General features: G+C 42.1%; 1 protein-coding gene across 3 annotated transcripts; it reads left to right on the top strand.

Moving 5' to 3' along the window:
• Positions 1 to 12,321: 12,321 nt before the first annotated feature.
• Positions 12,322 to 23,417, top strand: LOC111017804 (ENTH/VHS/GAT family protein). 3 transcript variants are annotated; one of them, XM_022293681.2, is made up of 11 exons: positions 12,322 to 12,620; positions 12,865 to 13,023; positions 13,583 to 13,694; positions 15,927 to 16,005; positions 16,838 to 16,936; positions 17,442 to 17,555; positions 17,842 to 17,993; positions 19,239 to 19,314; positions 21,188 to 21,273; positions 22,467 to 22,673; positions 22,759 to 23,417. In XM_022293681.2, exons 3-11 carry the CDS (start codon positions 13,594 to 13,596, stop codon positions 23,090 to 23,092), a joined length of 1,248 nt encoding a protein of 415 aa, XP_022149373.1. In that variant the 5' UTR covers positions 12,322 to 12,620; positions 12,865 to 13,023; positions 13,583 to 13,593; the 3' UTR covers positions 23,093 to 23,417. The 3 variants fall into 3 exon arrangements, with proteins under 3 accessions (XP_022149373.1, XP_087984115.1, XP_087984113.1); XM_088127989.1 differs by lacking the exons at positions 12,322 to 12,620; positions 12,865 to 13,023 and adding an exon at positions 15,371 to 15,500; XM_088127987.1 differs by lacking the exons at positions 12,322 to 12,620; positions 12,865 to 13,023 and adding an exon at positions 15,371 to 15,529.
• The last annotated feature ends 977 nt before the right edge of the window (positions 23,418 to 24,394 follow it).

Here is a 24,394-nt window from a genome sequence, read left to right as displayed (position 1 = left end):
AAGACATCAAGATCCCTCGTACCACATAAATAATAAAAAATCCTTTTAACAACAGTATAATGGACTTTAGAAAGATTTTGCATAAATTGACTTACTTTATTAACTGCAAAAGCGATATCCCATCTGGTAAAAGTAAGATATTGTAGTGATCCCACAAGTTGTCGATATAAGGAAACATTGGAGAAAGGAGGAGCTGAAGTAATGAAATCCACGACAGCAAACATAGGAGTGACACAAGCTTGACAGTTACTAATGCTGGAATTGGTATTCTTCATACTCATTCTTATGACTTTCACATTTCCAATATATAGCAATTGCCTATGCAACTTTTATTCTGATAGTTCCTTGTTAAGGACTAGATCACAGGAAGAATCTTGTACTAGGGCGATAGTGAAAATGACTAATATCCCATTCCCTGTTCTTTGGCTTCATCAACTGCGTCATCCAAAAATTATGCAATTTTTTTTTTTTTTACAAATAAGGAGTGTTTCTTAGTTTGACTCCTTATATGTAGTCATGTATCTTTAGGTTGTTATTTAGTTTCAATTTGTAAAACGATAATTTCGTCAAACTGGGACCATGAATCACTATGTTAAGAAGTATGTGAATAGTTATGGTTATATCCATAAACATAAATAATCTTGCATAAGAATGCAACCCCTGGTCGCAAGAGTGTGTGTTCTAGATCTCAAACTTTGATGGGTCTGCTTTAGATTTATTTCTACAATTTGGTTGTTTTACTTTGTTGATTCTATTATTTATTCTTTGTTTTATGTTTTGTTGCTGTCTTTCCTATTCATGTTTCTATTGCATTTTTACTTACAAGTATATATCTTTTTATCTTTTTTTCCCCTCATGTCAAACTGTGAGATTCCTTTTCTTTGAAATATAACTAACTTTTGCCAAAAAAAAATTAAATATTGTTTATGCAAGGATATGTACAACAGTGTATTTCTGATTGCAGCTCGAACTCGGTTTCCGGACCAATCTGAACACTTGTGCGGACCTGCACAAAAAGGTGAGCACTCCGACGATCAAGTCAGAATAGGTCAGATTCTCAGTTTAGTTCGAGGTAAAAAATCATCGTACCTGATCATGGAGTGAGGTCCTCTACTTATGGGTGGTAGTCCCGTTAATCTCGCGACGGTTACACCCGGTGATCTCGGGACCGACGGTTTCACCCGGTAATCTCGGGACCGACGGTTACACCCGATAATCACGCCGCTGACAGTTGCTCACATCGGACCCGCCGAGTTTCCCGGTAGATCGGACCTTGACCAGGTCGCACCTCGACCCTCATACTTAGCACCTGTCAACGCTAGTGGTGGTAATCTCGGCGGTTCGAGCTGGGCATGACTCATGAGTCATCTGGGAACACCAATAGCTGTCCTCCACGTGTCCAGGGTATTTTCTCCCCCAAACATTGGCCCCCTCTCTGTCTGGTTCGATCTCGACCTGGCAGAGAAGTTCATTCGACCCACTTTGGACATGTGGCGACTTCCTATTCGTGGGAAAATATAACTGTTGCGGTAGATTTATCGTCGGAATATTCAAATATTCCGACGCTTCGAATTTTCGGGAAGATCCCAGCCGCTCGTTGATTACACGTGTACGGTGGGAAAATTTTTCCGATGAGCTATAAATACCCCCAATCCTTCAGGTCATACCTTACGCTTCCTGAATTCTTGGAGTTCGATCTGAAGGCAGCTCGAACCCTTGGTAGGTCGGTCTCTTCCCTCTCACTTTCCCTTTCAAATCATAGTTTCCATGTCGTCCTCTTTTAGTAGCGACTTAGGATCCGATGAGGATTTAGCTCGTAGGTTAGAGTCCGAGCTCGATGAGATAGAAAACTTTAGGTTCTCCGACGATAGGGAGGATAGTGATGCTTCCACCTCAGGTCAGGGTTTGGAATACCCTTCTAGGATACCCGAGCACTACCTCGGATCCCTCCGTAGGGGGTTCGCTATCCCTGAAAACATCCTCCTTAGGATTCCGAAGGAGGGGGAGAGAGCTGACAATCCTCCAGAGGGATGGGCACTCTCTACTTCAAAATGTTTGAGTACAGCCTCAGACTTCCTCTTCACCCTTTTGTCCAAGAGTTTCTTTTCCGAACTGGACTGGCTCCGGCTCAAGTGGCCCCCAATGGGTGGGGTGTCATTTTTGCTTTGGCCATCCTTTTTTGGTTAAGAGCTCGGGATAGTGAAGAGGCCGAGCTGTTGGATGTTGACCAGCTCCTCGCGTGCTTCGAAGCGAAAAGGATTGCTAAGAAGCCTGGTCGGTACTATATGTGCCAAGGAAAGGCGCATGAGGCATAGTTAAGGGGCCGACCTCCATCAAAGGATGGGTGAGGAAGTGGTTCTACGCTTCTGGGGAATGGCTTGCAAAGGACGAGTCAGGTCGTTCCTTCTTTGACGTTCCCACTAGGTTTGGGAACCTAGGTACGGAGTAGTTCTTACTTTTTGTGATAAGCTTTCTTTCTTGTCATTCAGGTCTAACTCGATTTTGTCTTGTGCAGTATCAATCCGGCCAGTCCCCGAGCTTACTCAAGCCTCTTTCGACACATTGAAATATTACAAGGAGCACTTTCCGAGGGGCAGGAAGGTCGGAACCTTGGTGACCGACAAGCTGCTGCTTGAGTCCGGGCTGCTAGATTACAACCCTGCAGTTCGTCCCATTGAATCTTCAAGGCCGAACTCCGAACTAGGTATGCCGAGCTTGCTACCCCCCCTTTCCTCTAACTTTGTGCTGACTTCTGTTTTTTGTTTCGCAGCAATGGTTTGCGGATTTGCAAGTATTGTGAAACGCAAGTCCAAGGGTCGAGCCCATGCTCTCGAGGCCGCCCAGAGTTCGGAACCTGCAACTCCTGCTGTGGCAGGGCCAGCCTCAGAAGATCCAGCCCCAGTGATCGAGTTGGAGTCTTCTGGAGGTCCTTCGCAGGAGAAGCGCCCAAGGGGTCAGACCGAGGCGGTGGACGTTTCGCCCTTGGGCGAGAAGGTGAGGGAGGAGGCCCCTCTGAAGCGGAGGAAGAAGAAGAAGAAGACCACCTCCCCTTGGAGGTCGGAGCTCGTGGGGCCCTACCTGCGAGCTTCGCAGATCGGGTGGACGATCCTGAAGCCAGGATGGGCGGGACGTCCGATGTGACAACACGGTTCAGAATTGAACCGTCAAGCTCTGGGGTGAGGGACCAGGTGTCTCGCATCTCGGCTGCAAGTTTGGACCGCTGCCTCAGAAGAGCGTCTAAATTTGTAAGTGACCCGGGGTCCGTTCTGCAGAGGACCATTGACTATGCCGCCGAGGTAAGATTGGTGTCTTCATTTTTGTTCAATTTATCTAACAGGTAGCTCGGTCTAACTTTTTTCTTGGTGTTTTTCTCAGGCGTTTGTTGCTTCCATTCAATCGGCCCTGGCTGTAAAGGCCGAGCTGGATGGGAGGGAAGTTCTGGCAGCGAGGGAGAAAGAGGAGTTCTCTGCTGCCTTGGAGGCTGCTTCCTCCACCATGAAGGATGAGCTGCTAAGGGCTCAATCTGAGGTGGACATTCTGAAGGCCGAGGTGGAGGCCAAGGCCGAACTACTGTAGAAGGAAGAGGACAGACGCAAGGCCCAGCTCCGAGCTGCCCATGCTATAACCAAGGGCCTGGAGAAGGAGAAGTTCTAACTCCTCAAGGAGAAGGACGACATGTTCCAGGCACTTGAAGCGAAGGATGAGGAGATGAAGCGCGCGACTGCCGAGCTAGAGACGGCGAAGGAGCATCTCAGCAACGGGGCCCTGTTGGAGGAATCTCTCAGGCAACATCCTGACTTTGATGGATTTGCTAAAGACTTTTCTGACGCGGGCTTCAAGTTTCTCATGAAGGGCCTTACTTTCGACATGCCTGACCTTCAGATCGATCTCAGTGGTCTGAAGAAGAGGTATGCCGAGCAGTGGGCGTCTGGGCCTAGCGGCACCCCTGGCCCCCAGACGTTGGTGGATAAGTATGTCAGAGATCTGGACTCTGACTACTCCGATCTCGAAGAGGACCAGGTCGGCACCACTCAGGAGAGCGATCCTCAAACAGGCTCTTAGGCGATCACCCTTCATGAGGTCTTTCTCTATCTTTCTTCTCTTCTCTTTTTGTTTGCAAGTGTCAGGGCAGAGCTGCAAGGTATATAAGCCTTGGCTTTGCTCTCCATTCAATGAAGAAACTTTTATTCGTTTATACTTTGGTGTTGGCAACATCGTTCCTTTCTTTGCTTTTTCTTTAAACTGTAGCCAATGTCACCTCGCACCTCTTACCTTTGAGGTCACGCCTTCAATTAAAATAATTGAAATTTTGAATTCGAATCGCTGTCTAGTATTCAATGCATTGCACCACTCTGGATTTTTTAACATCGCACCCTTAACTTGAAAACATTAAAAGGCTAAAATCCTAAGTTTGTAGCTGTTCTTCATATCGCACCTCGTACCCTCAGGTTCAGAGGCTTGATCATTCTGAACTTTTCACATCGCTCCTTTACCTTGAAGGTTTGAATTTTAAGTTCATCAGTGGTTTTGGCATCGCACCTCGTACCCTTAGGTTTTGGAGGATTGAATTGTAACCGACTGCTGGAATTTGATCGTGTGGGAGTCCGTGGCCCCCATTTAATTTCTGGTCGAACTCGGAATCATGAAATTAAATCATCACATCTATTCCGATCATAATCATTTTGAAACAGTTTTTACAGACCCATTGAAAACCATTTTGGCAATTCAAGGGTAATAACGCTTCAGGTGCTCCGCGTTCCATGGGTGCGCGAAGACGTCTCCTTTCAGATCGCCAATATGTACGTCCCAGGTCGGACTATTCCCTTGACTTCAAACGGCCCCTCCCAGGTCGGGTCAAGGGTACCCACATGGGTTTGGACCTTCCTTAAGACCAGATGTCCGACTTGGAAGGTTCGAGGTCGAACGCGGGCGTTGTAATGTCTGGCCATTCTACCTTGATATTCCGCCAGGCCTTAGCTAGGCCATTTCTCTTCTTTCCTCCAATAAGTCGAGGTTGAGGAGCAGCTCTTCCCCATTTGTTGTGTGCTCGTAATGCTCTACTCTGTCGGATGGCATGCCGATCTCAACCGGGACTACAGCTTCCGAGCCGAAGGCCAGGGAGAACGGGGTCTCACCCGTCGACTCTCTTTGGGTGGTCCGGTATGACCATAGAACCTCGGGTAGCTCTTCGGCCCACCTGCCTTTCTTGGAGTCCAGTCTAAGTTTGATGTCTCGTTTGATGATCTTGTTGACTACTTCCACCTGCCCATTTGCTTGCGGATGTGCGGGGGACGAGCTAAGGTGACTTATGCCAAGTTTGCTGCAAAAATCTTTGAATTTTGCGTTGTCAAACTGCTTTCCATTGTCTGTCACAATGGCCTTCGGTATATCAAAGCGACATATGATATTTGTCCATACGAAGGACGTGACTCTGGATTCCGTTATGTGGGAGAGCGCCTCGGCCTCGGCCCACTTTGTGAAGTAGTCCACAGCAACCATAGCGAACTTCGTCAGGCCTTTGCCCAGAGGGAAAGGACCAATAATATCTACCCCCCATTGCGCGAATGGCCATGGGGCCGAGACGGGGTGAGCAGCTCGGGAGGTTGGTGGATTACGTTTCCGTAGCGTTGGCAATTGTCGCAAGTTCTAACGAACTTCTTGGCGTCCTGGCTGAGGGTCGGCCAATAGTATCCTTGTCGGATCACCTTGGCCGACAACGACCGGGCGCCTGAGTGATTGCCGCATACTCCTTCGTGGATTTCTCTGAGGACGTATAGGCCCTCTTCAGGGGTTAGGCACCTCAGTAGAGGCAGGGAAAAGCCGCGTCGGTACAACGCTCCACCTCGGACCACGAACCGAGCTGCCTTCCTCGTCAACTTTCTGCGCTTCTTGGGGTCTTGTGGTGAATTGTCCTTAATGAAGTCCATAATCGGGTCTATCCATGAGGGCTCTGCAGCGCCAATCTCCATCAGATCTGGCTCCAAGATCGAGGGATTATCCAAGATCTCAACGGGGACCGACCTGGCCAGGTCGGTCTCGTACGCTGATGCTAACTTGGCCAAGGCGTCAGCATTAGAATTTTCTGCTCAGGGAATCCGGCTTACTTTGTAAGTTCGGAACTGGGCAAGGTACGATCTGACCTTGCCCAAATACTTCTCCATTCGGGAGTCTCTGGCTTGGTACTCTTCCTTGATCTGGCTCACAACCAGCTGGGAGTCGCTGAAGACCTTAACACAAGAGGCCTCCAATGCTCTAGCGATTCGCAGACCGGCAATAAATGCTTCATACTCAGCCTCGTTATTAGAAGTCCGGAAGCCGAACCGCAAGGCATACTCAAATCGCTCGCCTCCTGTCCGAGCAAGAGGACCCCAGCTCCGCACCCCCTTTCATTGGAGGATCCGTCGACATAGATTGTCCACGGTAGGTCGGACTCGCTCAGCTCGGAAGGTGGTGTGAGCTCGGTTATGAAATCTGCCACTGCTTGTCCTTTCAATGCAGTTCTGGGTTCGAACTGGATGTCATATTCACTCAGCTCCAATGCCCACTTCATCAGGCGTCCAGAAGCTTCTGGCTTATGGAAGATGTTTTTTAGGGGCAGGTTAGTGAGCACCACCACAGTATGGGCTTGGAAGTATGGTCTAAGCCGTCGGGCCGAGGTGACTAAAGCGAGAGCCAACTTTTCCATTTGAGGGTATCTGGTCTCGGCTTCGGTCATAGCCTTGCTTGTGTAGTAGACTGGGCTTTGTCGCGTATCCTCCTGCCTGATTAGAGCCGAGCTGATGGCGCTGTCAGACACTACTAAGTACAACTGGAGCTTGTCCCCTGGTAGGGGCTTGGCGAGCAGAGGTGCCGAGCAGAGGTAGCTCTTCAACTGCTGAAATGCTTGTTCGCACTCTGCTGTCCATTCAAACGGCCTTTCTTTCGTAGGATTTTGAAGAAAAGAAGGCACTTATCTGTCGATCTTGAAACAAACCGGTTCAGGGCTGCGATCCTGCCATTGAGGCATTGAAGCTGCTTCAGCGTCTTGGGTGCTTCTATCTCGAGCACGGCTTTAATCTTTTCGGGGTTGGCCTCGATCCCCCGGTTGTTCACCATGAAGCCAAGGAATTTTCCCGAAGAGACTCCAAAGGCACATTTAGCTGGGTTGAGCTTCATTTGATATGTCCTCAGAACCTCGAAGGCTTCGGTCAGATCGGAAAGATGCGACTTAGACTGCTTGCTCTTGACAAGCATGTCGTCCACATACACTTCCATATTCCGGTCGATCTGCTTGGCGAACATTTTGTTCACCATTCTCTGGTAGGTCGCTCCTGCGTTCTTTAAACCGAAGGGCATGACCTTGTAACAATACAGACCTTGGTCTGTTATGAATGCGGTATGATCTTGATCTGGGGCATGCATCTTGATTTGGTTGTACCCAGAATAGGCATCCATGAAGGTGAGCAGTTCGTGCCCGGCTGTGGCGTCCACGAGCTGATCGATCCTTGGCAGTGGGAAGCACTCTTTCGGGCATGCCTTGTTTAGGTTCGTAAAGTCTACGCACATTCTCCATTTTCCGTTAGATTTTTTAACTAATACAACATTGGAGAGCCACTCGGGATACAAAATTTCTCTTATGTATTCAGCTTTCAATAGTTTGTTAACTTCCTCAACAATTACATCACTCCTCTCCTTGTTTATAGGTCTTCTTTTTTGTTTTACAGGTCGGAATGACGGATCTATGCTGAGGCGATGTGTCATAATATTCGGGTCAATACCAGGCATGTCCTCATGAGACCATGCGAAGACGTCCGAGTTGGATCTGAGGAAGTGGATCAGCTCCTCTCTGTCGGTGGCCCCCAGCTTAGTTCCTATGCTTACCTGTTTCTCAGGACTAAGCAGAGGAACAAGCTCGAGCTCCTCAGTGGGCGCGGAAAACTCCCTGCTCGACAGGTCGGCCTCGAACTCGAGCGTCCCATCCCTACTGGCGTGAGCTTCGAGGGTGCATACCGATGACTCTTTGAGTGCAGAGGCATAACATTCCCTCGAAGTGGTCTGTTCTCCTCGGACTGTGCCCACGCCATTGGGGGTGGAATACTTCAAAACTTGATGAAGTGTTGAGGGAACGGCCCGAAATAAGTGGATGTGGGTCTCCCAAAGATGGCGTTATAGGCCGATCTACCGTCAATCACCACGAACTCGGCCATTTGGGTAACCTGTGTTTTGTCTTGCCCAAATGTGACCGGAAAGTCGATGCAACCCTCTGGGTGACCGATTCTCCAGAGAACCCAACTAGTGGTGTCGGGCTTTTCGTCAATTGCGACCTTGTCCATCCCAGGGCGAGGTATGTTGGTAGGGACAGGATGTTGGCAGACGCGCCCCCGTCTACTAGTACCCTTCTGACCACCACATGATCAATCAAGGTAGCGATCACGAGTGCATCATTGTGGGGCAGATGGACCTCCTCCAAGTCTGCACTGTCGAAGGTGATTGGGCAGGTCGGCCTCTGCTCTCTGATGATGCACACCTCGCGCTTGGCCGCACGAGCTAACTCCTTTCTTTTATGTCCGGACTGGCCCCCGCTTGGCCCTCCGAAAATGGTATTGATGACCGCAGGTCGGTCAGTGCACCGGGGCGGCGTCCTCGAACGCTTCCTCTCTTCCTTTTTTTCTGCCGAGCTGGTCCTGGGCTTCCCCACAAATTTCTTGAAGTAGCCATCTTGAATAAGATCCTCAATTTGGCGCTTTAATTCCCAGCAATCCGACGTGTTATGACCGTGCTCCCGATGGAAGCGGCAATACTTGTCCTTGCTGCGCCTCTCTGGGGGTCCCCGAAGTTTCTCAGGTCGTTTGAGGAGTTTTTCCATTCCGAACTCCTCGATGTTCGTTAGGATCTCTGAAATTGGAATCGTGGTCGGGGTGAAGCGTTCGTAAGGTCGGCTCCTGGTGGGTCCGTTCTCCGCCCTTCGATACTCAGCTCGGCCACTGGAGAAAGATCCCTTGTCCTTGGACTTGGGATCCGCCTTTTCTACATCTTTTCCACTTCTGCCCCGGCCAATCTTTCTCTCTAGTCGGCCGGTTTTGGTTCAGAGGAGCTCCTGCCCATCGATGACTTTCTTCGCCTTCTGTAGTACTTCGGCGAAGGTGGCCGGAGCCTCCTCTCCAAGCTTCACCGTGAGGGCTTCGTCGGTTAGACCGGTGAGAAAGTAGCACATGGCCGAGTCATCGGAGCAGTGTGCGACCTTCAATTGTTCCTCCTGGAACCTGGTGACATATTCCCGCAGCGTCTCACCCTCCTTCTATCTGATGGTGGCGAAATGGGTCGCTGTCTTTTTGTCATAATGCCGAGAAGAGAACTGGGCGAGGAACTCCCTTCTCAGCTGAAAGTAGGTCGAGATCGACCTGGCTGACAGTCTACGATACCACAAACGTGCGTTGCCAGTAAGCGCGATCTGAAAGTCGCGCCATTTGATTGCGTCTGATGCCGCTTGAAAATCCATGAGGCCCTCGAAGACCTCAACATAATCCTTAGGGTCCTTCGACCCATCATAAGGTTTCACGGTAGGAGCTTTGAACTTCGGAGGGATCGGTGCTTCCAAAACGTCCGAGGTGAATGGCGATTCTCTCAGGTTGCCATCGTTCAGCGGGCTTTCTTTCTGCTCGCATTTGGCCTTTAAGGCCTCAACCTGAGCATCGAGCTTGCCCCTCAGCTGGTCAAACTCCTCCCTTGTGATCATCCCTGCGGGAGTTGCTGGGCTGTGAGAGGATTCAGCCTGCTGGTTGGAGCTCCTGTGTGAGCGGGATGGTGACTGTCCTTTTCGGAGGGATGAGCCTCTCTTTCTGTTAAGATGCTCACGGAGGTCTCCCCTCTGGCGAGTGTATCCCTCACTCTCATTTTCTTCGGGATGTTCCTCCTCGGCTGGGCCGAGGTGAGAACCCCTTTGTTCGCGTATGTCGACGTGCGTCACTCGATTTTCAGATCGGGACCCTACGTCTGCAGCTCGTATCATTTCGTTATACATTTCTTCCATGGATCGCATTTGTGTGCGCATTGTCTCCATTTCTCTCTGGAGTGCGTCAAAGTTCTCACTTGTTGGAGCCGGGGCTGGGCCCCGGGCGCCCTTCTTAGAGGTCCCACCTCAGCCACGGTTGGCCTTGGATGTCCTTGGGTGCGCAGGTGGTAGAACAGGCGTGGTGATTCGTGCCGACCTGCGGAGGGGTTCTGTTATTAGGCCGTCATGACCTTGCCACTCGACCACCGCGGTTCCGTCCTCCCTCTGGTGGGCGTTGCTGGCAGCTAGAGTTCTTCGATCTGCCGTATTGGTCGAGTTTGCTGGTTGAACCATTTTCGCTCGCGTGTTTGTTTAAAAGAATTGGGATGACTTAGATTGTCTATCCCCACAGACGGCGCCAAATGTTTATGCAAGGATATGCACAACAGTGTATTTCTGATTGCAGCTCGAACTTGGTCTCCGGACCGATCTGAACACTTGTGCGGACCTGCACAAAAAGGTGAGCACTCCGACGATCAAGTCAGTATAGGTCGGATTCCCAGTTTAGTTCGAGGTAAAAAATCATTGTACCTGATCGTGGAGTGAGGTCCTCCGCTTATGGGTGGTAGTCCCGTTAATCTCGCGACGGTTACACCCGGTGATCTCGGGACCGACGGTTTCACCCGGTAATCTCGGGACCGACGGTTACACCCGATAATCACGCCGCTGACAGTTGCTCACATCGGACCCGCCGAGCTTCCCGGTAGATCGGACCTTGACCAGGTCGCACCTCGGCCCTCATACTTAGCACCTGTCAACGCTAGTGGTGGTAATCTCGGCGGTTCGAGCTGGGCATGACTCATGAGTCATGTGGGAACACCAATAGCTGTCCTCCACGTGTCCAGGGTATTCTCTCCCCCAAACAAATATAATGTTGATTATTTAATTTAATTTATTGAACTTTGGAAGCCGAATTGTATAATTGGGTCCTATTTAGATTTTTTTTTAGCAGGACATATCTAGACTCAATTAGATAGAAAATGACAAATTAAGTTTTCAATTACTTATATAGACCTAAACTCATTTGAGCTAATAAAATAAGTAAGTAAATTGAAAATGAGTTTTGCCAAAAGAAGGAAGATATTATTGTTAAAAGAAAAAGTTGTCGCCAACCTGTCAACTTGTTAAGGCATATTTTGAAGCAATTTTTGGAAAGTTGGTCAAATCGAAAGTTGGAGTTAATCGAATCGTGTACTCCGAATGGTTTGATCGTTGAGTGATCAAGGAGAGGTTGGGTCTAGTTAGAGGAAGACATGTCTCGATGGGTTGTGGATAGGGGAAAGACGAAATCTTGTTGTTTGGAAGGTTGAAGGAGTTGATAGTCTACACGAGATCTTTGCTTGAAAGTTGAGGTGAAGACGACTTGCAAAAAGAGAAGGTGAGTAGATGCTACATAGCTTAAGTCAGTATATGAGCGAAGAGAGGAGTAAAGAGTGACTTGAGAGGAAATGACGTACGTCATAGGCCATATCTATTTATAGGAGAGGTAGTAGTGTGAACGCATGATGGCAACATACTTGTAACCCGCGCTATGACGTGACCTGCTAAGGCCGATCTATAGGTAAGCTATGGGCTGCCCAATACAAAGGCGGTTGATGATGGACAGGCTTGGTCGTGCAAGGACCGTGCCCTGTTTGGCCATGCATGGTCGTGCAAGAGCCACAACATGCTCGACCGTGCTGATCGCACCCTTGTCATGCAAGGGCTGCACTAGTGGTGCTCCGCCGTGCAATGGCCGTGCTGGCTGCGTCGGTCGTGCAATCGGGTTACAGGCAGAGGAGAGCGTCGCTTTCGGAAGCTATTTACCAATAAGAATAGGAAATTGCACAATTATTGCCCGGTTTTTTGTGGGTTTTTCTCCGACCCAAGCTCGAAAGAGGTCTTACTTCGATTCGTACTTTTTTGGTAAATTATCCCTCAATAGCATATATATTTGACAAAAATTTTATGAGTTCGAATCCCTGCCTACATGCATGTTGTGTTGGAAAGAAATAAAAGAAGAAGAAAAAGATGGACTATTATAAATATTGAAAATCTGACTTCTGTGTGTAGGAGTTGATTTAAAATCTGTGAACTCCACATGAAAACATAAATAAAGTTGCAGTAGTGGAGGATGTTATTTAAAGTTAGTTAAGTCAGTTTCTTGAGGCGTGGCATCCGCCACGTGTCAGAAGAAGAAAGGGAGCGGGTGAGTGATGTAAAGTGAATGGCAGGTGAGGATAGCAGAGCTCAGATACTTTAGTTTTTTGGGAAAACAAAGTAATAAAAAAAGGCGTTTGGACAGCGTAGATCCATGGCGGTGCCGTTGCTTTGCTCTATAAGCTTTTCTTTAGCTGAAACGCTCACTCTCTCACCAAGGGACACAGATTTCTAGAGAGAGAAACAGAGATTCTTTTGCTCATTTTCTACTGCTGTTCAACTCCAATCAACCCTCCATCCATTATTTGTTTGTTTGTTTGTTATCCTTTCAACTTCTCCTTCTAATCCATTCATCATCATAAACGCTAACCCAGAGAGCTCTTCATTCTTTCTCAAAAATGCTGATTCTCTTTTAGGGTTTTCCATTTTTTCAGTTCTTTACTCTAATCTGGTAAGCTTTTTCCCTTCTCTGCTGTTTTTGGGTCTTGGGTCTTTTTGTTGAGATCTGTGTTGAACTCATTTCATTTTAGTTTAATGTCTATGACTTCGCAAATCTTCTCTTATTTTGCTCCAATCAGTTTGTAGTCAGCTGGGTTTCACATTGAGTACCATTTTAGTTAAATGGTTCAACGTTTTATGAACTGGATTATTCAATTATGTAGTAAGGTTCTTAAGCTTGTTTTTTCCCCTTTCAGAGTGGCTTATGGTTCCAACATCGAAGAGCCTTCTTGATTTCTATCCGTGCTTCTATTGGTGCAGTATGCCTAAAGAGTTCCAGAGATTGTAGAGCATTGAGGGGTTTGGTCTATCTGACAACTTGTCGCTTCCACAGCGATCTTAAAAATATTTAGGAGGTTGTTTATCTCTGTTATTTATTATATAATTCTCTACTTCCTTTTTTTAAAAATAAATTTTTAGTGTAGGAGATTTTTATTTTTCTTTATGAAATCATGCTCAACAATAGTTGTTCTTGAACATTAGTAAGTGAAGCGTTTTACAAATGAACAACGCGCTGCATAACCTAAGGATGGACCTGTTGTTGGTTCATTTCAGTGATTGAATTTGTACTTATATTGAGTTTTTACTTTGTCATATGTGATAAGTAGTTATTTTCTGTGCATTACCTAATCTCTTGAGTAGGAACATCACGTAAATTTGGAGTAAGAATGTCAGGAAGACTTTAGATATAGTTTCTTCTCTCACAAGTTCCTGTGGTAAATGGAATTTGTTTTTATTTTTTTTAAATACTTCTTTTAGCTTTGAGGATTCCTGTTAAAAATTACCACTTGATTGCCTTTATTTTCTTTCATAAATATTTTCCGAGTCTTTGAGATACTATAGACGTCCTTTCAGCTTGCAATCTGCCTCTTCTAATCTTACGTTTTATTTTGTTTTGTATTTTTTTTTAATAAGGGATAATAAACATGGCTGCCGAACTAGTCAACTCTGCAACAAGTGAGAAACTGGCTGAAACAGATTGGATGAAGAATATTGAAATCTGTGAATTAGTTGCTCGTGATCAAAGGTGTGCCATATAATGTTCTTGTCGTATCTTTTCCCAGTTTGTTTGGTTTTATAAGAAAGAAACTTATTTGGAGTTTGTCTAAAAAGCATGTTAGGATAGATGAGATTTAAAGTAGGCATTTATGAACTCCTAACCCATATATTAGATGGATGGATGAAAATATCACTTTATGCAATTATGCCTTAATAATATCTCATCGCCATAGTTCTAGTCCTCATAAAAGAGATGGTCTTATTTATTTATTTTGGATAAGAAACACTATATTAAAAAAACTCAAAAGAGAAGAACAACCTAAAAGCTGAGGGTGGTGATCATCCTCCCCACAAATTAAGCAATTGTAGCTTTTCAATAATTTACAATCATATTGAGATTGTAATTACAAAAAAATTTATTGTGGTTTGTAGTCCACCAAGAAGCAGTTTGCTGTACACTATTACAAAAACAATCCTCTAAAGATTTTTTTACTTCAAAAAGTCTACAATTTTGTTCTCTCATAGCAGCCAAAGCAAGGCCCAAACTGCACAATTTCAAAGAATATTAGCTTTGACCTTACGAAGAGAGCCACCAAAATTCTCCAAAAAAATAAAATCATCTAATTTGTACCGGGGGGGCATATAGATAACCCAAACAGAGATCTAATTAAAGACCAGACCCCATAAGTAGAAGAACAGTACAGAAAATGTGATCCACCGTTTCTTCACTTCTATCACAAAGGCAGCACTTGCTATTTATTTGTATTTTGCTGTTTTTTTTCCTTTCTTTTTCACTGTTTTGAGAGTTTGTATCTTTGAACAATTTCTTGTTCATTTTCATTTCATCAATGAAAAGTTTGTATCTTGTTCCAAAAATCACAAAGGCAGCAACCAAGAGACATAACGTTTTTGGGCTGTATTCACGCTTCTGTAGGAAACATTTGACTTTCTTGGACTCTTTTAAATTCCAAATGGAGTTCACCATAGGGGCATTGAGCAACCAAAGGCTTAACAAGAAGGGAAAAGGCAGATTTGACTGAAAAAGTTCTGCCGCTATCTGCCTACCACCAGATTTTTTCTTTCCCCTGCCCTATTTGCATTAAGTCCAACTTCTCTGTTAGTGAAATCCATCTAGGAATCTACCTATCAAATAAATTTCTTCTCAAGCCAAAATCCCCAGTGTTGGAATTTTCCACCTGGCAATCAGCAATTGAACAACCTTTTCTAGAAGATAAACCGTAAAGCTCTGGAAAAAGAGAGGATAGGGAGGAGGTCTCAACCGAAGCATCTTCCCAAAACCTCACCCTTCTCCCATTCAAAGTTTTAAATGTCACAAACATCAGAAATCCCTGCTTATTTTTGTCAATATTGACCCACTGGTTAATATTGAATTCCCCTCCTACATACCCACTACTACAATACCACAAAGCCAAATTAATCCCTGCCGTAAAAATATCCTTTTCTTACTTGGGCCATAAACATTTGTAATCCTACCCTCTTTTCCATCCCCAGAAACAACCTTAATTGAAAGATATGCCCACCCTTCAAAGCTTCCACCACTTTGGTTTTTCTTTTCATTCCAAAAAATGCTGAATCTGTGCTGAAAATTATGCTTTCTGTAGGATACTTATAAAAACATTGCTAATTTTATGTGATTAAATATTGAACTGGAGGTGATTTATTGTGCTACTTTAACCATCATAGGATGACCCAAGTGGCCAATGAGGGCCAATGTAAAGAGTAAAGGACTTAGAGGGAATGAGTTCAGACCATGGTGGCCACCTACCTAGGATTTAATATCCTACGAGTTTCCTTGTCAACCAACTGTAGTAAGGTCAGGCGGTAGACCCGTGAATAGTCGAGGTGCGCGTAAGCTGGCCTGAACACACGGATATAAAAAAAAAATTATTGTGCTACTTTTGTGAATCTCCTGTTTCTTTTCTAAATATAAATATATTTTTCTTGGTCACCCATGGCTTCCTAAAAATTTATTTCGTGTCAATAAAATGAAACTTCTAGGAAAAAGAGGAATTCAGACATGCACTTGTGTGGTTGCTTGTAGACCTGCCCATTTTTATTCTTGACTTAAAAAGTATTCTGGCTCTATCTGCCTCTAATCATATAACTTGATATGTTTCATGACATGTGGAATGCTTGGTTCATGCTATAAACATTCACATTTACAAGCCAATGTGGTGTAAAATACATTTTATAAACATGTCATTTTCTTTATATGCCTTTCTTGGCTCTACTTCTGCAGGCAAGCTAAAGATGTCGTAAAAGCAATAAAAAAAAGAATAGGAAGTAAGACCGCAAACACACAACTTTATGCAGTTTTGGTAAGAAATATATTTATATTGTTATGTTGATTCCTTTTGTCATTTAATATAAAATTATGTGCTTTCTTTCATGCTTATATGCATCCACTCCATTAGGAAAAAGTATGCAAATGAATACTAGGCCTTTCATCCTGAATCACGAGTAAGAAAGAGAACTAGAAAGCATCTAGATGGTGGGGTGGGAAGGATGGCAATATCCATCCTTAGCTTTATTCTCCAACTTCACTCCACCAAGAAGTTGAAAGATATTCTCCTTTGATCTTTCAGACTTTCACAGAACCCAAGAATTATCAAACGATGTGAGATTACCAAGATGTTATTTGATAAGAGTGAATCTTTGTCTTTGAGTCCCTAGTGGGCTTACTCTGTAAAGTAGATGATCTTCTTCGTCAATTTGTGTTTCGATCCTAAGTTGAGGTTCGTTTGGTCTTGTTCCAGTCCATCTTGGCTATGTAATGTGAAAAAGGAAAGAAGGGGTTTTGTTTTTGAGGGAACTTTTCCGAGTTTGGATTGGGTTTAATTTATTAGATCTTCAGAATCCCGCAAGGAATTTTATAATTTTCTTCTCTTATTAATTCGAGAGATTTTTTGGTTCACTGCTTGGTCTTTGCTTATAGGTTCGACATCTAGTTGTATTTTTCCTATTCTATTCATAATTAAAGTTTTTCTTGTTAGGGAAAAAAGAGGAGAAAAAGAAGGTCTAGAACGATTATATTTTGATGAAGCTTTGATCTTTAACTAAATTTGTCCTCAGTACAAAACATTCTTCATATGTCATTCTGATGCTCCATTGCTGGACACCACACCATCAATATTTTGAACTTTTGTGCAGTTACTTGAAATGTTGATGAACAATATTGGAGAACCGATTCATAAGCAGGTGATTGATTCGGGGGTTCTCCCTATTCTTGTGAAGACAGTGAAGAAAAAGGTGTAAATTTGTTCTATTTTATTTACAGCAAATTGTTGACCAGTAATTTTTCTTTAGAGTCATGGGCATGAACAGGATTATGGATATGGCGGCAATTTCCAGAAAATTAGGACATGAATATAACCGCTATAATAATTGAATATTTTTGTGTATCTCAACAAATTTACATCAGATATTTGTTTTATTTTATAATGTACAAGGCAATATAAAAAAAAGTGATGTAACTTCTATTGTTTCAAGAAGTTAATTATGTTTATACGATCATGTGCTTAAAAAATAAGTTAAAATAATTTTCACTCTCAAAATTTATTATCTCTCTGGCATTTTGTTTTTCTCCAACAACGCTTTTAAAAGAAAAATAATTTAACACTCTAATTTAAGTTTCATGTGTCTGAGTGTGGCTAGAGTGCCTGTGACCCAAATTTAGATGGTGGTTCTTCATAGCTTTTTCTAGTGGTATTTTTCTTTCTTTCTTAACAATTTCCTGATTTTTCTGTTTTTGCAGTCTAACTTACCAGTGCGAGAGAGAATCTTTCTCCTCCTAGATGCCACACAGACAGCTCTTGGTGGTGCTTCCGGAAAGTTCCCTCAGTATTATTCAGCATATTACGATTTGGTGGTAGGACATCCCCCTCATATTTGCTAAGTAGTAGCTCTTTAATTAATTTTGAAACAAGTGTGGATCTAATCATGTGAAGCGAATGAAATCCTTGTAGTTGGACACTATTTAAGTAAAGAAAGAATTATAGCTTAGCTAATTTCTTGGAAAGTTCCATCGAAAGACCTTGGTACTTCACACAAGAAAAGATTAGGAACTCCGAACCTACGATCTATGTTTTGCAATTAAATACAGTAACTTTAGAATCTACAAATACTTATGGATAAAGCTTTCATTTGTTTCTCAGAGTGCAGGAGTCCAGTTTCCTCAAAGGCCTCCTTCTGTTCCACCAAATAATCCTACCCAGCAGCATAACAATACTTTACAAAATGGAGTAATAAGATTATCTGAGCAGGAGGGTGCTGCTAGAGTTGAACCTCAGATATTACCAGAATCTAGGTATATCTTGTTCAGCTCATTCTTCTGCGCAGTTTAGTCTTGTTAACCACTTTTTCTTTGGCATACAGAAGATCCTAAAAATCTGTACGTAAACTATTTATGGAATTCTAGTATCCTTGTTCATAACCATACTTAAAGAACAAGACAAACTATTCTATATTAACTAGTCATCCTCATTTGTCCTCCATGCATTCCATGTGTCTTCTAGATGTAGGGCTTTTTCTTCCGAAAGCAACAAATTAGTTTTCATATCTGAAGTTTGATCCGGTTATAGTTTCCGTAGCATTCAAGAGATGATAGTAGCAAGTGAGCACAAGGTCATGAGTGGCAACATAATAGGATCATGTTGACACGATGGCTAAATTAATGTAAACATAAAATAAAAGACCTTTCTTTCTGTTGTCGACTATGCATAATACCTTTCTTTTTGTTGTCGGCTATGCATAATTACGTTCGCAAAATTAATATCTTCTCTAAATTTTGCCAACCCATGGAGTATTATGCCATTTAAGCTTATCATAAACCAATTTTAATGTTCATCAACAAAAAATGTATAATTGAAAAATGTTAAAATGTAAGGAAGTAAACTAGAACTTTTAAAACAATAGAGACTAAATTGAAAAAAACAGACTAAACCATTTAGCCAATTATTTTAATATTTCTACTTGCCTTTACAAATTAATCTACCTTCAACAAAATGGTCTGTGTGACTTCTTTTCGGTGAAGGCCTCGAGTAAAATTGATTGTGAGGTTATTTTCTACAGCACAGCACAACTATTACTAATCTGTTCTATTGATGTATGTCTTTACAAACTAATTAAAAAAAAATGGAAAAACCTAATTGTTTTAGTATAATGATATAAGGAGCTTAGTGGGATCCTTCCATTCTGATTTTAATAGCTTGAATCTGATTTATTGACGCAAGATTCAACAGCTCAAGTTGTAAGTTCATCTATTTTCATAGTTTTAAATTATTAATTACAAAAGGTCATTATGGTTATTATCAACTTCTATTACAATAATAGGGCTCAAGGAGAAATCTTAAGTTTCTCCGTTCAGGCTTCTTATAGGTGTAAGTGTGATATAAGAATAGCAGTGGATAAGGTTTTATTCTTGTTTTGGATAAATTTTTAGAAATCTAATATGAGTTATCCTGCCTGCTCTTTTCTCAGTTATTATGCAGAATTTTCCATGGCCTTTTATCTCGCAACTTAACTTTTTCCCTCCTTTTATTGTTTTATGCAGTATAATTGAAAAGGCTGGCAATGCATTAGAAGTTCTGAAAGAAGTTCTTGATGCTGTTAATCCTCGGAATCCTGAGGTACATTCTCTTGCCAGTTTGACTCTCAAATAGGCATGAATTCCTCTTGCTGAAAGAGGAAATAAGTTGGCAATGGAATCTAACTTCTCTCTCTCTCTCTCTCTCTCACTCTAATTATTAAATATGGTAGTTACACTATATATTCACCTAACTATTTATTTTTTTTAGAAGAAACAAAACAAGAATTTTATTAATGAATAAATGTCTTTTTTCTTTTGGGTGAGGGTTGCAAAAAAGGGAAGGAGGAAAAACACTCCCTTTCATTGGAAACCAAGGTAGCATGGACACGTTAAAATGGTCCGATATTAGAGTGTCCGATATGTATATATCTTATCAGACATGGGCAGCATTTGGACGACATGGCGGGGAAACGGGGGGAACGTAATCAAGAAAAAAAAAATTCAGCCTACCAGCCCTTGTGAGATTAGGCCCAACCCACTAGGATTTTCTCCTCCTCCTCGTTTTATCCTCTGGTTTCTTTCTCCTACATATATATATATTTTCCATTTTCTCCTTCTACTTTTCATTTTTCTTCATTTCTTTTCCGTTTTTGCAGGCTGTTTCTTCTGTCTCGTTCTCCTTCGTCGTAGTTTCATTTGCATTCTTCTCCCATTTGTCTTTCCTCCTAGAAATTTTTCATTTTTTCCTTTTATTTGCATTTTCTCCTCTGTTTTTTACTTCTCCTAGAATTTTTTTGGTTTTTATCCATTCGGATATTGTGGATTTTGGTTATCCTATGAATATTATGTACTTATGTTGATGTTCAAAGATAGAAATATACTTCAGAAGTATTAAATATTGAGTATATGTCATAATATGCACACGTATACATATTTTTTTTAATAAAAAACTTAACATGTCCTCAGCGTATCGTGTCCTACTTTTTTGAAAATTTACATGTCATCATGTCCATGTTGTGATGTATCTGTGTCGTGCACTCGTGTTAGTGTCCGTGCTTCTTTTGTGGAAACACTTGCAAAATGCATGGCTAGCTATTACAAAGGGCATACAAAAAGGGCCAATGTAAATAGCAAAGGACTTAGAGGGAATGGGTTCAAACCATGGTGGCCACCTACCTAGGATTTAATATCCTATGAGTTTTCTTGTCAACCAAATGTAGTAGGTTCAGGCGGTTGGCCCGTGAATAGTCGAGGTGCACGCAAGTTGGTCCGGACACACGGATATAAAAAAAAAAGGGAGGTACTCCCTAGATCTATTGCTACTACCCAATGGAAGTCTAAGATGCCTAAGAAATGCAAAGAATGCAAGCTTTTCTTGCGGACAGTGGCTTTGAGGGGGTTGAACACTATACACGAGGTGCAGAAATGCAACCCTTATTGAGCTGCCAGTCCGAATAGGTGCCTCCTGTGCAGAGCAACTCTGAGGACGAATATGAAGAATCTCGTTTTTTCTTTCTCCTTTCTTCAAGACTCCTAAGCTTTGTTAAGGAGATAGCATTAGTTCATCTTTCTTTTTTTAAAGATATATGATCGTCTTGTCATCATTTAATAATATTATTATTTTGGTGTTAGTGGATATGCGTAGTGTTATCTTTTGATATTCTGTGATTGGACATTGGAGTGATGGTCAATGACTCCAAAATCATAATACAACACGTATTACTATTTTGATAAAATAAATTGATATTTTTCGTTTAGGAATGAAAGTATTAGGAGAGTTTTAATTTAATGCTAAACAAAAACGACCATTTCCACCTCACATATACAAGTAGAGATTTCAGAAAATCATGCACTACAGCACTCTGTACTGTCCGACGGGAAAAGTTATTTGGTTCTTTTGGGCCTTTGTAATGCACATCTTTAATTCTCACTTATAATCATATCATTTTAACTGCTATATTGCTATTTTCCAGGGCGCAAGAGATGAGTTCACCCTTGATCTTGTAGAACAGTGTTCCTTTCAGAAGCAGAGACTAATGCATCTTGTCTTGTCTTCTCGGTATGGTTCCATATTTGCCTGTTTCTTCCACAGTGCGTCAGTTATCTATTCCGTTCCTGGGCTCCAGTTTCTTTACATTGTACCTTCTTAAGTTCTTAACTTGGGTTTTTTTTTATCATTACATTTAGATATTTACTTATATAAAAAGTGATTTCGTTACTGCAAAATGAACATATGTATGTTTTTTCTGACTGTCTAGTAAAATAATGATATCCCATGATGAAGAAAATGAAAGGGAGATGAGAGCAAAACTAAGAAATATTGTTGATATCATAGTTGATAGTTTTTTAAATGGAAATGGTGCAACAGGGTTTTTTTTTTTTTGGGGCAGTTGCAAATATAGCAATTTAGCTCCCATAGCAAAACTAGCGCAAGCTGAACAAATGTGCAAATATGGCACAATTTTCGAAGAAGTCCAACATATCTCAATCATGTCTATCAGTGATAGGTCATGTTTATATAGTTACCAATAGACATCTATCACTTATAGTGACTGATAGGCATGATATGTCTATTAGTAACCATCAATGATAGATGTCCGACCTACAAAATTGCGATATTTGCAAAAACCTAATTTGTACTATATTTGCAGATATGATTGGCACCCATTTTTCAGAATAACTTTTCACAACTGAAAAAATATTTCATTGCTAATCCTATTTTAACAATTTTTAATAGCTCTTAGGATGCAGAATGTGGCACATCTTTAGATATCCATCCTCTAATTTATAGAAAATAGCACATCTTCTAATTTATAAAAAAAATAGCCTGAATGCATAATTTTGTCTCTAATGTTGCTACCATTTTTCGATTTTTTTAACTTTTAAAAGTTTCAATTTCTTATTTTACGCGTTATAGTGTTTATACTCATAACAAGAAGCCAGTTTTATTTATATGCATAACATTTACTGGATTACAAGCATAAATGCTTATGAACACGTTTGATATTTTCTGGATGAAGGTGTACCTACTACCATTAATGTTACTAAGTTCCTGACCTTGAACTCCCTACTGCACGACTCTGTTGTTTCAAATTGCCGTTTTCCATTCGTATATTGTGGTTGAAAGGCTCGTTAGGCTGTCCTGCCTGTGCATATTCACTATGATAATATTGCTTTATATCATGCTACTACTTCAATCATATAATTCTATTGGTCTATTAGTGAGATTCCCGCTTGTTTCATCATGGTCAGGGATGAGAAGATCGTTTGTCGTGCAATTGAATTGAACGAAAAGCTTCAAAAGGTCCTTGCAAGACACGATGCCCTCCTCTCGGGTCAGTTCATATCGACTCAAAATAATTTCAGCGATGAAGATACCGGTAGGTCCAGATTGCCTGCAAATCATTGTAACCACGACGAAGGGGAAGATGAAGAAGAGGCCGAACAACTTTTCCGAAGGTAATACATAACTAAGTAGTATGGTGTCGTGTCATGTCATGTAAGTGGAAGTGAACTAAGTAGTGAGTGATATGGACAATGACAGGCTCCGAAAAGGAAAAGCTTGTGTAAGACCTGAAGATGAAGAAGATTCATCAGAGGAGCGACCATCGTTGGGTTCGCTAGGATTGTCAATTCCAGTTGAGCGAGCAAACCGTCCGATCATTCGACCGATCAACGAAAAGGCATCAACGACATCAGATATGCAGCATGGGCAGGGTGTTTCAATACCACCACCACCAGTAAAACATGCAGAAAGGGAGAAGTTCTTCAAGGATAAAAAGATGGATGTTGGAAGTGGGCATATGAGAGGCCTCTCTTTACACAGTCGTAACGCCAGCAGCTCCCGCAGTGGAAGCATAGATTTCAGTGAGTCATGAATGGTGTGGAGAAAGGTAGGCTTTGTTTGGGAGTGTGTGCAATTTAATTTTATTTAATTTCACTTCACTTCAACTCATTATTTGTAAAGTTGAAATATTTATTTCTTTTTTCTTTTTTGGTTTTTATAAGGAAACGGGGTCTTGCTTTTTTCTGTGAGTTTTGTTGTCGTCTTTGAATTAACGTCCAAGGGACAGGGACTTCTGCATATATCCTTCATTCATTTCTTGTATAATTTTTGTAATTTTTATGGGTGATTCACTATTTTAAGTTTGGTCTCCCTCGAGAAGAAAGAAAAAAGGGAAATTGAAAGACCCTTTTCTTGTTTGGTTTGACCCTTTTTTTTCTTTCTTTTCATTCTTTTAATGATATTCTATCCTTCTTGAGTTGAGTAAAGTAGAGTTCCTCAGGTTTGAGTTTGCTATTTATTTGGTCTCTGAAGTTTCGTAACAGACACTTGAGAGTTTTCGAACTTGAAAAATAGATTTAAATGATCTTTAAATTGTGATGTGACACCGACAGTTTAGTGTTGATTATAGTGAGCATTTATGTGAATCCTTGCGTAACCATGGGACGGATATACGAATAGGAAGTTTATACAAACAACAATTTATTTGTAGCCATTACAAATCAAGTCTTGAACAAACAACATTTTACTTGTTTAGACATTGGTTTTTTATTTCTTGAATGTTGAATGTTGAAATTGGTGGTGGATTAGTGAATTTTGTGTATGATATATATTTTTTTATTCCTCTACGTTTGTTGCTAAATTTCATTGATACTAAACTAAACGATAGTGTGAATTTGGCTTCTTTGGACAAATTTTATAAAAGATTCTCTTGTGCAAATTACCACTTGTATGCTTTCTTATGGTTCATATGGGAAAGTGGAAACTTTTAAACTTGTTTAAAGATAAAGCAAAGGAAGCATAAAGAACATATAGGAAAGGTAAAGAACCAAAATCCCCCCAAATCTCAATTGTTTAGCGCAAGGGCCCCCAAATCTACTTTTAGCAAATGGCAGTAGATTTTACTAATACTTTGTTGAATCCAACCACCTCGACCCAACAACCCCGAGTAGACCATCCCGGGCCAATCACGCTAGGTTTGACCATCCTTAGGTTGATAGACTCGGGCCTACTACTCTGGGTTGACCTGCAAGAGTAGGCGACCATTCTAGAATATGGTGGTCACTTTTATAAAAATGGCAGGAAAATGAATAATGGTGGTGGAGAATGGAGAGGAAAAATAAAACAAAAAAAAACTTTATAAAAAAATAGATATTTATAAAGTGAGGGGATTAGT

This window comes from Momordica charantia (genome assembly GCF_013281855.1).
Source record: "Momordica charantia cultivar OHB3-1 chromosome 1 unlocalized genomic scaffold, Mcharantia_2.0 BLBB01000001.1, whole genome shotgun sequence".
Classification (NCBI taxonomy): Eukaryota; Viridiplantae; Streptophyta; class Magnoliopsida; order Cucurbitales; family Cucurbitaceae; genus Momordica; species Momordica charantia.
The sequence above is the reverse complement of the archived record's forward strand: the minus strand, read 5'-3'. Positions and strand labels throughout refer to the sequence as shown.